General features: G+C 39.6%; 1 protein-coding gene across 2 annotated transcripts in view; it reads left to right on the forward strand.

The window, feature by feature from the left end:
* DSP (desmoplakin) overlaps positions 1-8,125 on the forward strand; it is a 52,809-nt gene extending 44,684 nt beyond the window's left edge. Inside the window, exons 23-24 of one of the 2 annotated variants that reach the window (XM_072603766.1) lie at positions 581-2,875; positions 4,112-8,125. In XM_072603766.1, the coding sequence (XP_072459867.1) occupies positions 581-2,875; positions 4,112-7,330 (5,514 nt within the window). In that variant the 3' untranslated portion in view covers positions 7,331-8,125. The remainder of the gene's footprint in view (positions 1-580; positions 2,876-4,111) is intronic. The other variant, XM_072603767.1, reaches the window with a different exon arrangement.
* The last annotated feature ends 6,433 nt before the right edge of the window (positions 8,126-14,558 follow it).

Raw genomic sequence — 14,558 nt, forward strand, 5'->3', positions numbered from 1 at the left:
AGTTCAAGAGAACTTGAAAAAGAATAAATTCACAACCTAACAGTAGAGTGTATGTGTGTGTGTGTGTGTGTGTGTGTGTGTGTGTATGTAACAAAGACACCATTTTCAAATATCTTCCTTATTTTACAATTGAGCTTTTTACAGAAAAAGATGAATTATTAAAGTTCAAAATAAAAAAAATTTTATGATTCATGCAGATCTATGATTTTATTGGTGTAAGGAGCTCCTGATAAGGAAACTTCCTCATCCAAAGCAGATTAGCTACTTTTCAGTAATGTACAATCTGAGAGAGTTGCCAGGAGGTCATAAGAAGTTAATTGACTTGCCAAGATCCCATAATAGGTGTCAGAGGTGGGACTTGAGCCCTGGTCTTCTTGACTGTAAGACCAGCTCCTTAGGCACTCTAACATGATGTGCATATGCACACACACACTCACACATATGTGTATATATATATATATATACATATATATATATATATATGCACACACACACACACAGACACATAGAAAATGAGATATTTAAGTCCTGGGTTAGGAATGCAGTTACTTCAACATGTTTTGTGCTTTCAATCCAACAGCTGAAAAACACTAAAATTGAAGTTTTAGAAGAAGAGCTTCGTCTTGCCAGAGATGCCAACTCTGAAAACTGTAACAAGAACAAATTCTTGGATCAGAACCTGCAGAAATACCAGGCAGAGTGCTCCCAGTTCAGAGCGAAACTTGTGAGCCTGGAGGAGCTAAAGAGACAAGCTGAGCTGGATGGAAAATCAGCTAAACAAAACCTAGACAAGTGCTATGGGCAGATAAAAGAGCTCAATGAGAAGATCACAAGACTCACTTATGAAATTGAAGATGAAAAGAGGAAAAGAAAGTCTGTGGAGGACAGATTTGACCAACAGAAGAATGATTATGACCAGCTGCAGAAAGCAAGGCAAAGTGAAAAGGAAAACCTTGGGTGGCAAAGATTAGAATCTGAAAAGACCATCAAGGAGAAGGAGTACGAGATAGAAAGGTTGAGGGTTCTTCTTCAAGAAGAGGGCGCCCGGAAGAGGGAATATGAAAATGAGCTGGCAAAGGTAAGAAACCACTATAATGAGGAGATGAGTAATTTAAGGAACAAGTATGAGACAGAAATTAATATTACGAAGACCACAATCAAGGAGATATCCATGCAAAAGGAGGATGATACCAAAGGTCTCAGAAACCAGATTGATCGACTCTCACGAGAAAACCGAGATCTGAAAGATGAAATTGTCAGGCTGAATGACAGCATCTTGCAGACCACAGAGCAGCGGAGGCGGGCTGAAGAAAATGCTCTTCAGCAAAAAGCATGTGGGTCTGAGATTATGCAGAAAAAGCAGCAGTTAGAGATCGAGCTTAAACAAGTCATTCAGCAGCGCTCAGAGGACAATGCCAGGCACAAGCAGTCTCTTGAGGAGGCTGCAAAGACTATTCAGGATAAAAACAAAGAGATAGAAAGACTCAAAGCTGAGTATCAGGAGGAGGCTAAGCGCCGCTGGGACTATGAGAATGAGCTAGGTAAGGTAAGAAACAATTATGATGAGGAAATTATTAGCTTAAAGAACCAATTTGAAACCGAAATAAACATCACCAAGACCACAATCCACCAGCTAACCAAGCAAAAAGAAGAGGACACCAGTGGCTACCAAATTCAGATAGATAATTTAACCAGAGAAAACAGGAGTTTATCAGAGGAAATTAAGAGACTGAAGAATACTTTAGCTCAGACCACAGAGAGTCTTAGGAGGGTAGAAGAAAATGTCCAGCAGCAGAAGGTGACTAGCACTGAGATCACTCAGAGGAAACAGCAGCTGGAGTTTGAGCTAAAACAAGTCACTCAGATGCGCTCAGAAGAGAGCATTAGATATAAGCAGTCACTTGATGATGCTGCCAAAACCATTCAGGATAAAAACAAAGAACTTGAAAGACTCAAAAAGTTGATAGAAACTGAAACAAATCAAAGAAAATGTCTGGAGGATGAAAATGCAAAATTACAAAGAACACAGTATGATCTGCAGAAAGCAAACAGTAATGCCACGGAAACAATAAGCAAACTGAAGATTCATGAGCAAGAACTGACACGCCTGAAAATTGACTATGAAAGAATTTCTCAGGAGAGGACAATAAAGGACCAAGATATTACACGGTTCCAAAGTTCTCTAAAAGAGCTCCATTTCCAAAAACAGAAAGTAGAAGATGAATTGAACAGGCTGAAGAAAACCTCTTCTGATGAGTGTTCTAAGAGGAAGAAACTAGAAGATGAACTGGAGTCCTTGCGGAGGTCCTTGAAAGAGCAAGCGATCAAAATCACCAACCTGACGCAGCAGCTGGAACAAACGTCCATTGGCAAGAAGAGAAGTGAGGATGACCTCAGACAGCAAAGAGATGTGTTGGATGGGCATGTGAGAGACAAGCAGAGAACTCAAGAGGAGTTGAGAAAACTGGCATCAGAGGTTGAAACCCTGAGGAGGCAGTTGGCTCAGGAACAAGAGAACGTTAAACAGGCTCACCTGAGAAATGAGCACTTCCAGAAGGCAATCGAAGACAAGAGTAGAAGCCTGAATGAAAGTAAGATAGAAATAGAGAGACTACAGTGTCTCACGGAGAACCTGACCAAAGAACATTTGATGCTAGAGGAAGAGTTACGGAACCTGAGACTGGAATATGATGAACTACGAAGAGGAAGGAGTGAAGCCGATAGTGATAAAAATGCTACTATCTCTGACCTAAGAAGCCAGCTACAGATCAGCAACAACCGAACCTTGGAACTACAGGGGCTGATTAATGATTTACAGAGAGAAAGGGAAAATTTGAGACAGGAAATTGAAAAATTCCAAAAGCAGGCTATAGAGGTATTCACAAATATTTGATCATGGCTTTACTCTTTCTCAAATAATTCACTCCAATTGTCTTCTAATCTTCATTAGTCTTTTGCTGTTCTAACTCTAATTATACTTACTACATATCCACTAAAGCATGACTATCTATCATAACCCAGAAAACTGCTTGACAAGAACTTTTGGTGCTATTTGTCCTTACGCCCTGACCCTTAGCCAAAGTTTAATAAGTGTATAACCTGTGTGTGACTCTTTTTGGAGTCCTCGAGAGCAGGTGGGACGTTTGGGATAATTTCCTATGACAGCAGGACTGTAATCTGTCTTGCTTTGTGTACTAGAGTTTAGACCAGGATGGGGAACCTTTGGCCTCAAGGCCACTTGGAGCCCTCTAGGTCCTTGGGTGTGGCCCTTTGACTGTAAAATTTGGACTCAAAGGGCCACACCCAAGGACCTAGAGGGCCCCTAGAGACCACAGGTTCTCCACCCCTGTACTCGACAATACCTTTATTTGAATATATGCTTTATATGTATAAATATATATACATATATTTAACACATATCTGTGTGATTTCAAATTTGCTTGAATTAAAAATTATCCACTCAACAAAGCTGTTTTCTATGCAGGTTTTTAATCTTCTCTTCTTGCTTATTATTTACTCTCTTTTCTTTTCACCATTCCCAGCATGTTGCTTCTTTGCATGTCAGTTTTAGTGTTCCTGGGTTTGTTTTTTGGTTTGATTTCCTTTAACACCTAATTTTTAAAAATTGGTTTCTTTAACTTCTAATATATTTGATTGCTATAGACAATATTTGTGTGGGAGTAGAACTGTGTCTGTATCAGTGTAAGTATGTATATACCCATGTATATGGCAATGTGCAAATGCAAAGTATTTACATTGCTATATTAAATATTTTAGCATAAGCATAATAGGTATGATCAGCTTTAATAAGCTAATAAGATTAGACTTCCTTTAAACTCACATAAGAGATAAAAGTAAGGGAGTTAGGGTTGCAACTTTCCCATTTCCTTTGAGGAAATGAGTGGTGAGTATGAAGCAATAGATGGTGGGTGGCAATGGAATAAATTTTTTTTAAAAAGTATAGAATGACAAGCTAAAAGTAAACTGAGGGCACAGATTGGAAGAGAAAGGATGTGCACATGTAAAGTGAAAATTTTAATACCAAAGAGGTTTAATTATGAGAGGTATAATCAATACTGTTGTTTCATTTATTTTTATTTTTTAATTTTAGGCATCCAATAGGATTCATGAATCCAAGAATCAGTGCAGCCAAATTGTGCAAGAAAGAGAGAGCCTACTGGTAAAAATCAAAGTCCTGGAACAAGACAAGGCAAGGTTGCAAAGGTTAGAAGATGAGCTGAATCGTGCAAAAGCCACACTGGAGTCAGAGATTAGGGTGAAACAACGATTGGAATGTGAGAAACAGCAAATTCAGAATGACTTAAATCAGTGGAAAAGTCAGTATTCCCGCAAGGAAGAGGCTATTAGGAAGATTGAATCTGAAAGGGAAAAGAGTGAAAGAGAGAAGAACTCCCTAAGGAGTGAGATTGAAAGATTGCAAGCAGAGATCAAGAGGATTGAGGACAGGTGCAGGAGAAAGCTGGAGGACTCCACCAGGGAGACACAATCACAGATGGAATCAGAACGTTGTCGAATGCAGAGAGAGATTGATAAACTCAAGCAGCGTCCATATGGATCTCATAGGGAGACTCAGACGGAAGATGAATGGTCTGTTGACCCCTCAAAACTGATGTTTGATGGGCTGAGGAAAAAGGTGACTGCAATGCAACTCTATGAATGTCAACTGATAGACAAAACCACTTTGGACAAACTGTTGAGGGGGAAAAAGTCAGTAGAAGAAGTTGCCTCTGAAATCCAACCTTTCCTTCGTGGAGCAGGTGCTATTGCTGGGGCTTCTGCTTCTCCTAAAGAAAAGTACTCTTTGGTGGAGGCCAAGAGGAAGAAATTGATTACTCCAGAATCCACAGTAATGCTTCTGGAGGCCCAGGCAGCGACAGGAGGTGTGATTGACCCCCATAGAAATGAGAAGCTGACTGTTGATAGTGCTATTGCTCGGGATCTCATTGACTTTGATGACCGGCAGCAGATCTATACTGCAGAAAAGGCTGTCACTGGCTTTGATGATCCATTTTCAGGCAAGACAGTATGTGTTTCTGAGGCCATCAAGAAAAATCTGATTGACAGAGAAACAGGAATGCGCCTATTAGAGGCTCAGATTGCTTCAGGGGGTGTGATAGACCCTGTTAACAGTGTCTTTTTGCCGAAAGATGTTGCTTTATCTCGGGGGCTAATTGACCGAGATTTGTATAGGTCCCTTAATGATCCCCGAGACAGTCAGAAGAACTTTGTAGACCCTATCAACAAAAAGAAGGTCAGTTACATGCAACTGAGAGAAAGATGTAGAATTGAACCACACACTGGCTTGCTTTTACTGTTAGTACAGAAGAGGAGCATGTCATTCCAAGGAATCAGGCAGCCTGTCACAGTCACTGAACTGGTAGATTCTGGAATTTTGCGGCCATCCACTGTAAATGAGCTCGAATCAGGCCAGATTTCCTATGATGAGGTTGGTGAAAGAATCAAGGATTTCCTGCAGGGTTCCAGCTGTATAGCAGGCATCTACAATGAGACCACAAAACAAAAGCTTGGCATTTATGAGGCTATGAAAATTGGTTTGGTCAGACCTGGTACTGCCCTTGAACTTCTAGAAGCTCAAGCAGCCACTGGTTTTATTGTGGATCCTGTCAGCAACCTGAGGCTACCAGTGGAAGAAGCTTACAAAAGAGGGTTAGTGGGCATTGAATTTAAAGAGAAACTCCTATCAGCTGAACGGGCAGTCACTGGGTATAAGGATCCAGAGACAGGAAACATCATCTCCTTGTTCCAAGCCATGAACAAAGAGCTTATTGAGAAAGGGCATGGAATTCGCTTATTGGAGGCTCAGATTGCAACAGGTGGAATTATTGACCCAAAAGAGAGCCATCGCTTGCCAGTTGACATAGCCTACAAGAGGGGTTATTTTAATGAAGAGTTAAGTGAAATCTTGTCAGACCCCAGTGATGACACAAAGGGATTTTTTGATCCAAATACAGAAGAAAATCTCACCTACTTGCAATTGAAAGAAAGATGCATGAAGGATGAGGAAACAGGACTCTGTCTTTTGCCCTTAAAGGAAAAGAAGAAACCCATCCAGACATCACAAAAGAATACACTCAGGAAACGCAGAGTGGTCATAGTAGATCCAGAAACCAACAAGGAAATGTCTGTTCAAGAGGCTTACAAGAAGGGTCTTATTGATTATGACACTTTTGTAGAACTCTGTGAACAAGAGTGTGAGTGGGAAGAAATAACCATCACTGGGTCAGATGGGTCCACCAGAGTGGTCCTAGTTGACAGAAAAACAGGCAATCAGTACGATATTCAAGATGCTATTGATAAAGGTCTTGTTGACAGAAAATTTTTTGATCAGTACCGCTCTGGCAGCCTTAGCCTCACTCAGTTTGCTGATATGATTTCCTTAAAAAATGGTAACAGCAATATTGGCAGTGGTAGTGGTGGAGATGAAGTTTTCAGTAGTTCTCGACATGAGTCTGTAAGCAAGACCTCCAGCATTTCCAGCATCAGAAATTTAACCATCCGGAGCAGCTCTTGGTCTGACACCTTAGAGGAGACAAGTCCCATTGCAGCCATCTTTGACACAGAAAACTTGGAAAAAATTTCAATCACAGAAGGTATAGAGAGAGGAATTGTAGATAGCATCACAGGTCAGAGGCTGCTGGAAGCCCAAGCCTGTACAGGAGGCATCATCAATCCCACCACAGGTCAGAAGCTTTCACTTCAAGATGCAGTCTCCCAGGGCCTCATTGACCAAGATATGGCGACCAGGCTGAAGCCAGCACAGAAGGCATTTATTGGTTTTGAAGGTGTGAAGGGGAAGAAGAAGATGTCAGCAGCAGAAGCAGTTAAGGAGAAATGGCTACCTTATGAGGCGGGTCAGCGCTTCCTGGAATTCCAGTACCTCACTGGAGGCCTTGTTGACCCAGAGGTTCATGGAAGGATAAGTTCTGAAGAGGCTATCAGAAAAGGGTTGATTGATGGCCGAGCAGCTCAGAAACTTCACGACACTAGCAACTATGCCAAGATCTTGACCTGCCCCAAAACCAAACTGAAAATATCCTACAAAGATGCTATGAATCGATCCATGGTGGAGGATATCACTGGATTACGTCTGCTGGAAGCAGCTTCCGTTTCATCCAAGGGTTTGCCAAGCCCATATAATGTCTCTTCTGCTCCAGGGTCCCGTTCAGGTTCTCGATCTGGATCTCGTTCTGGCTCACGTAGTGGATCCAGGAGAGGAAGCTTTGATGCGTCTGGGAATTCATCATACTCGTATTCCTACACATTCAGCAGTAGCTCCATTGGGCATTAGGAATCAGTTGGTAGTAGTTGCTAGATCTTAGATTGTATGAACCTATACTTTTATTAAATAAAAAGTTAAATTTTAAAAAAGAAAACATATTTGTAGTGGTGATAATATAGTTTACTCTTAGGGTGATGGCCTACTAGAAGAGGAAGCCATATTTAAAATCAAATAGTGAAGCTATTTCTGGCCATTTATCTTTTCAGCTCATCTCAAATGAATATAATTTGCTTTGGGTATACTCTGTATGTAGTAGTAGTAGTAATCATTTGTAAGAATATCACAAATTATGAGTTTAGAGTTAGTTTTTCTTTTGTTTCCCATTTAGTTTTGAGTAATTCTTTCTAAAAAGGTTATGTTGTTGTTGCATATACCTTATACTGCTACTTATTTTAGGAATAAAAAATTAAACTGATAAGATTTTTGAGATCACAGTTTATTCTATTGCTTATCTAAATTTTTCCATTTATTGTGTTACAGCCCCCAACTTGAATGTAGATTCACAACTACAGAGTAAAGAAATTAACAAACAAATAAGTAGCCCAAGCACAGTGGAATGCATTTTGTATTTTAGTTTGTCAGTATGGGCTTTGACCTAAAATGAAATAACTTGGGAGTTTTTTGTCATATGCATTTGAATGTACTTTAATTGTTTGCTACAGCTGTAACTCAACAGGACTGCATGATTCTCAGTAGCCTTTCTTTTTTGTTACCTCGCCTGAAGTCTGTTAATCTTGTCTTTTTCTTTGTAATCTTAAAAAGGGGTCTGCAGCAAGTTTGGCAATAAACTTTTAAACTTTTAAAGTGTTTTGTGTTTTCATTTAAACTAATCGTACACCTGAGGAAAATTAGAAGTAGCTTTTTTGATCACTTAAAATATATCTAAGAGTGGGCCACAAAAAATGATCAGCTATTTCAGTTCTTGGGTTTCTCTCAGAAAATTGCTGTTTTAGAATCTAGTGTTTAAAGATAGAAGCATACATAGTAAATTTTCACAACCATGTGACTTTTTTTTAGAGTCTAACGTTAAAAGGAAGAGGTAGTTATTAAACTCCTACTATGTCAACCCTATGAGGTAGGTGCTGCATTTTTCCCACTTTACAGTTGAGGAAACTGTGGGAGGCAAAGGGTAAATGACTTGCCCAGGATCACACAGCTACTCTGTGTTTGAAGTTGGATTTGAACTTGAATCTTCCTTAAACTCTAGGCTAGTACTCTGTCCCTGTGCCATCTAGCTGCCTCAGGAAAAAAAAATAAACTTGCTAGAGATGGTAAAGAGGAAAGAGAATGAGTATTTAGAAGGCTTTTAGTGCTTTTTTATTGCAGATTTTTTTTAAGTGAGAAAATTTATTTTAAATAGTGAGTTCTTAATGAATAACAGTCAGAAGCATTTTCATCAGAGGAATTTGAGACATTTTCTAAATTGTGTACTCATTTCTCAGAATATTTATTTTAGATACGAGTTTCTGCTTTTGTTTTGATCTATAAATTGTGATGTAGAACAATGATTGTCAAACTTTTTAGTCTCAGGACCCCTTAAAAAGTGAGGACCCCTGGCCTCCAAAGAGCTTTTGTTTAGGTGAATTATATATCTATTAATATTTGCCACATTAGGAATGAAAACATCTTGTTTTATGAAAAACCTTTTGGTCTCATGGTATCTGCACTACATTTTGAAAACTACTGGTGGAGACAACTTCTGTGAACTCAGTTTAAATTTAGGAAAGTTGAAGGAGAGTTTCTTGATCATAAGAGTAGAAAGTAGTTGGCCAGAAAACTTGAGTTTTTCTAGACATCTGGTAAAAAATACCAAGTATACTATTACATTTTAAATCACAGGAAAATATGAAGAGACTCAGCATGAATAAGGAAGGCATGAGTTAATTAACTAACAAATATTTTTTAAGAACCTGCTATCTTCCAAGCATTGAGTTAGGCAATGGGGATACAAAAACAGAAATGAAAACCCCTGCCCTCAAGGACCTTACATTCTGTTGGAGGAGCAGCTGAAGGGAATCATTCTAGGCAAAAGGGAGTAAGTTGCATTTGTTTAATGAAAAATAACTCCAAGTGGTTGGACTATTTTAGGTCTCTTCAATTTACATTGCGTACTTAGAGATATGGATTAGTTTTTCCTGCACAGGCCTGAAGATAAAAAACATACTGCTCCTATACACACTTCCCCCCACCAAGCTGACACTATTCTGAATCTGGCCTCGCCTGGGCAAGCAATTATTGGTAACTTGTATTATAATTATATGTATGTTCATCGGATCATGTATTTTGAAGTCCTTGGTGGGGGGTCATTACTTAGGGGTCACAGGACCAGAATTCTGTGATGGGAACAGGTTCCATAGTCTTTGATTCACTTCATTTCAGATACACAGGCTGAAGAATGCCAGTGATTGTGAGCCTTATCAAGGTTTGATTGATCAGTTCAAGCTGCACTATGAGTCTGACTCACAGACTGGAAAAGACAATTCTGCAAAATCTAATCTATTCATATATTCACTACATGTATCGTGTTGATTATTATAAAAATCAGTATTCCCTCCACATCTGTATATAGTTTGCTTTCCCTCCACATCTTTTAAAAAAAATTTGTGTCCCTGGCAAATTGCACCTACCAGGTGCAGAGCTTAATATGGAATGGATCATAGCTATTGAATCCTCTACTGAAATTGGTTCTTTGACACAAAAAAATGGATGCCTGAAAATTTACAAGCATCCATGAGGGCGCCCATGTCTTTGGACTCATACCATCTCCCAAATCAGGTCTAGAGAGGGAAGAAGAGGGTGAAGACCTCCAATGCTGGCTACAAAAATAATGTCTGGCATTTGTGCAACACATTTATACTTTTCAAAATGCTTTCACATCCATAATCACATTTAAATTTTTTGAAGGGAGTGATTTCACTAGGGTTCAAACGTCTCAGGAAGAACTTCCTTCACCAATGCAGACTGGTACCTTTGCTGAAACTTACTCTTTGGTAGCTACTTGGAGCCTTGAGATGTTCAGGGAAGTACATGGCAAGGGTCAGACAGCCAGAATCTCAATCCCTGTAAAAATAGGTGGCATTAATCAACAAACATTTATTAAGCACCTACTGTTATACCCCAGGCACTATCCTGGGTATGGATGATTCAAAGACAAGAATGAATGAGTGGAAGTATTTATTAAATGCTTACAATGTACAAAACATTTGTGCCAAATGCCAGTGATACAAACAGAAAAGTGAGACAGCCTTTGATCTCCAAGATCTAATCCAAGATCTCCAAGATCTCTAATAGGGAAGACAAGACATAGGAGAAGTTTCCACTGCAAGTCAGGTAGAAAGGTCCCACGGTCCTTAAAAGTACAGCAGAGCAGATGGTAATGCCTTGAATGCCATTTCTACTGACAAAATCCTAGCAGTTTCTGATGTTAAACCATTTGATGATGTCAAGGACCTTGGTGGCAAGAATTTTCCTTTCTGTATCTTCAGTATGTGTGGTTGTGATGCAGGAATGAGCAGTTTCCAGGCTGCATCTCCAAAGGGCTCGTTTCTCAGGAGGAAGGCTAAGGGCACTGGGCTGGAGAATCCTAGGGTTTCTCCACTGGGGTCTGAGGGTGGTGAAGGGGGTGGAAGTTTAACTTGTCTGCTGCTTCCCGTCCCTGCTTCAACCTGCCTTGCTGCTGGCTTTCCTGCCCTGTGGGGCAACATCAGGGAACAAACTTGCTATAAGTGCAGACAATATTTACTCATTTGTAATATGCCCAAAATAATTACCAGATAATTTCAGGTTGGAGGCAATAGCAGGTGGAAGGTGAGTAAAATCCTAAATAGGAGGATTAAAGGAAGTGAAGAATTCTAAGAGGGAGAGGTGAGGCAGGAATATCTTCTAGGCATGGGGAATAATAGCCTATGCAAAAGCATGGAAGTCAAAGATATGTGAAGAACTGCAAGAAGGCAGGTTTGGTTAGAACACAGACTTCATGGAGGAGAATATACAATAAGCCTGGAAGGAGAGGTTGGAGCTGAATTTTATATGATATACTAAATATAGGTGTTTTTTATCTAGTCCTAGAAGTAATAGGGAACCACTGAAGTTTATTGAGCAGAGGAATGACAATGAGCTGACCTATATCTTAGGTTTGATCACTTTGGCAACTATGTGGATTGGAGAGGGGAGGGACTTGAGACAGGGAGATCAGTTAGGCTATTATAATAGTTTTGGCAAGAGGTGAGAAGGGCCTTAACTAGGGGTGGTGGCTATGTGAGTAGAGAAAATAGAGATATGAGATGTTATTTCAGTAAAATGGATGACTTAATTATATGTGGGGTAAGGAAGACTGAGGAGTCAAGGAAGGTTGCAGAGTACAAGACTGGAATTGAAATCTTCTGACTCTCGGTTCTCTTTCCACAATATTAAACTACCTCCACTCTCTTGGATTAGGATTTTCAGGGTCCCTCAAGCCAACGGTTCTGATATATCTCAGGTTTTTTGAAGGAAATAAAAAAGGCCTTCTGAAATGCTCCATATTACAGAAAAAAAGTGAACAAGAATTTTCTCAGTTGGTAAGGTATCAGAAGTAGGTGTTCACCAAAATCTTTAAAACTATATGCATATTCTGATGATAGATTCTTTGAAGTATGGAACTCCAGGAAACACCTGGTCCAGTGTTTTGTCTCCAGGTATATGAATTACTATGTGGTCTGTTCTCCTGAACTTTGCCCAGGCTATATCTTGGACCTTGAGAAGAGATTATGAAACATGTTTCCTGACTCTTTAGAAACAGGGGTGGGGGAGTACTTCCAAAAGCACTTTCCTATATTTTTCAAGACATTTGGGTATTTTCATTTAAATGCAACTAGAGATGAGTGATACTGCAGATATCATGTAAATAAATGAAATTATACATAGGAGTTATTAGAAAAAAGGTAATCTTTTAAAAGGGGCAGTTGACTGGCAAAGTGGATCGAGTGCTGGGTCTGAAGTAAGGAAGACATCTTCTGAGTTCAAATTTTGGCCTCAGACATTTATTAACTGTGTGACCCTGTGCAAGTCACTTAACCCTATTTGACTCGATTTCTTCATCTGTAAAATATGGTGGAGAAGAAAATGACAAACCAGTCCAGTATCTTTGCCAAGAAAATCCCAAATGGGGTCATGAAGAGTCAGACGTGACTGAAATGACTAAGTAACAATAAAATCTTTTAAAAGAGAGCTGTTCATCTTAGAGAAATCTTATCATTTATCTCTAATATCCAGAAGCATTTTCACTTAGCATGGAAACATACAATGTTAAGACCTCAGTTGTGTTATAAAAATTAAAAATATTGTGTACTTCTTTGAAGTCCTGAAATTTCCTGGAATTTAGGAGACAATCAAAATTTGAATTGTACTTAATTCCTCAAATATAAGGCAGAGATAATTGGTAGCTAGCTCATTAGAAGGAGTTTACTAAGCTTATTACTGACTAAACTAAGTGGGAATATGTTATTACTCAAATCAAGAGAGGTTTCCCTTTTGTATGCCATTGAAAAGATCAAAAGAGTAAGTCAGCAGGAGCAGTTTTTAGACATTTTCTCCAAGGGCAAATTCCTATTGAAGATGTACTCTTTTCCCCCTTGCTGTAGAATTTCTTCATCCTTTATTTCATTATTAGTATAAAATGTGAATACTTTCCCTGGAATGGGTGAAACAGAACAATTTGTCCAGATGGCCATGAAGGCAGCTGAAGCAGGTGATGCGGAGGGCTTAGAGCTTGGTCAGACATCAAAGACCGCAAGGTCATCCATTATATCTTGGGTTATCACCAGTCATCTTGTCTTTCATCTTGCCACTGGACTTTGATGACTCAGGGGGAGAGTGAGGCTGACGATTCTGTGTAACTGCCTCACTTAAATTCAATTTATGCATAATTCAAGACATCACCTATGATGCTATTGGTCAAACAATAAGAAGTCTAAAATGTGTGTTGGAAACCCATGAGGAAGAAGGGCTCTTCTGATTTTGCAGGCAAAAGTCTACTGGTCAGAACCTCTTTCCAAATTGAATTCTGGTATGTAGCCTAACCTACACCGCAGGCAGGGTTGGAAGGTCCTTTGAAGGACAGCTAGCATGCATTAGTCAGTAAGCTTTGAGAGCAAGATGCTTTTGGTTTTGTCCCCTACATCTGCCCCAATTCTTTTTTGTATCCTAGCATTTGGCACAGTGCTTGGCACACAGTAAATGCTGTATTTGCTTACTGATTAACTTAAATATGTTTCCATGAAATGAGAGGGAGAGGTGACTTTTGATTGAGGGTCTTCTGAGCCCATAAGATTTTAGAGACAAGATTGCTCTTTGAGAAAGGTGTGACCTTGAATGACTCATAGGAGTTCCTTAAGCCACAGAGAGCTGAGTAAAGCTGCCCCACCCCAACCCCTACCATGTTCCCTGATTACTACTGCAGGCTGCCTGAGACTGTTTAGAGTGGAATTCTCCAGCAAGATTGCTTTCTTTTTCAGTTGAACTGAGAATTTTATCTCATTCCTGAGTTGAACAAATGAATAACCTATTTATTAAGTGCTTACTCTATGTAAAGCACTGTGTTAAGTGCTGGAAATACAAACAGAAAAGTAGAAGTCCCTGTTTTCAAAGAGTTCACATTGTAATGGAGAAAACAACACATGGGAAACATATATATATATATGGATATATACATATATATGGATATAAACCTGGTAAACATGTTAACAGCATAGCTAATTTATTCCTATTATTTTGCAAATGCGTATAAGTGAGGGTTATTTCCCTCACTAAAATGTTGTTGTGTTTGTCCTTTGGTCTAGGACATCAAGATGATGATACACTTGCAGTTGACTTTGATTTGATTGAGGGAAGGCTGTACAAGGTCGCCAACCTCACTTTCTCCTCCTGAGCCATCTGGGTCCAGTAGCCAGATACTCATCAGGACGACCAGAGATGGCCCAGGATACAATGTGACACCCTGGCCCTTTTAGGTCTTATAAGATTCTCACTTTGAGTGAGATATACCCATTCAATGAACACACTTCTTTAAGTTACTCAAGGCACGGCCCCTTAAAATTAAAAAAAAAAAATCAAACTGGGAGGGGAAAACCCTCAGGGTTCTTGGGTAAAAGAGAAACAGTTACTGTAGGGTCCTAGAGGGTAAGGAAGAGGTAGCTAGGTGGTCCAGCGGATAGAGAGCTGGGCCTGGAGTCAGGAAGGCCCGAATTCAAATCCAACC

The sequence above is a fragment of the Notamacropus eugenii genome, chromosome 4, assembly GCF_028372415.1.
Source record: "Notamacropus eugenii isolate mMacEug1 chromosome 4, mMacEug1.pri_v2, whole genome shotgun sequence".
Lineage (NCBI taxonomy): Eukaryota > Metazoa > Chordata > Mammalia > Diprotodontia > Macropodidae > Notamacropus > Notamacropus eugenii.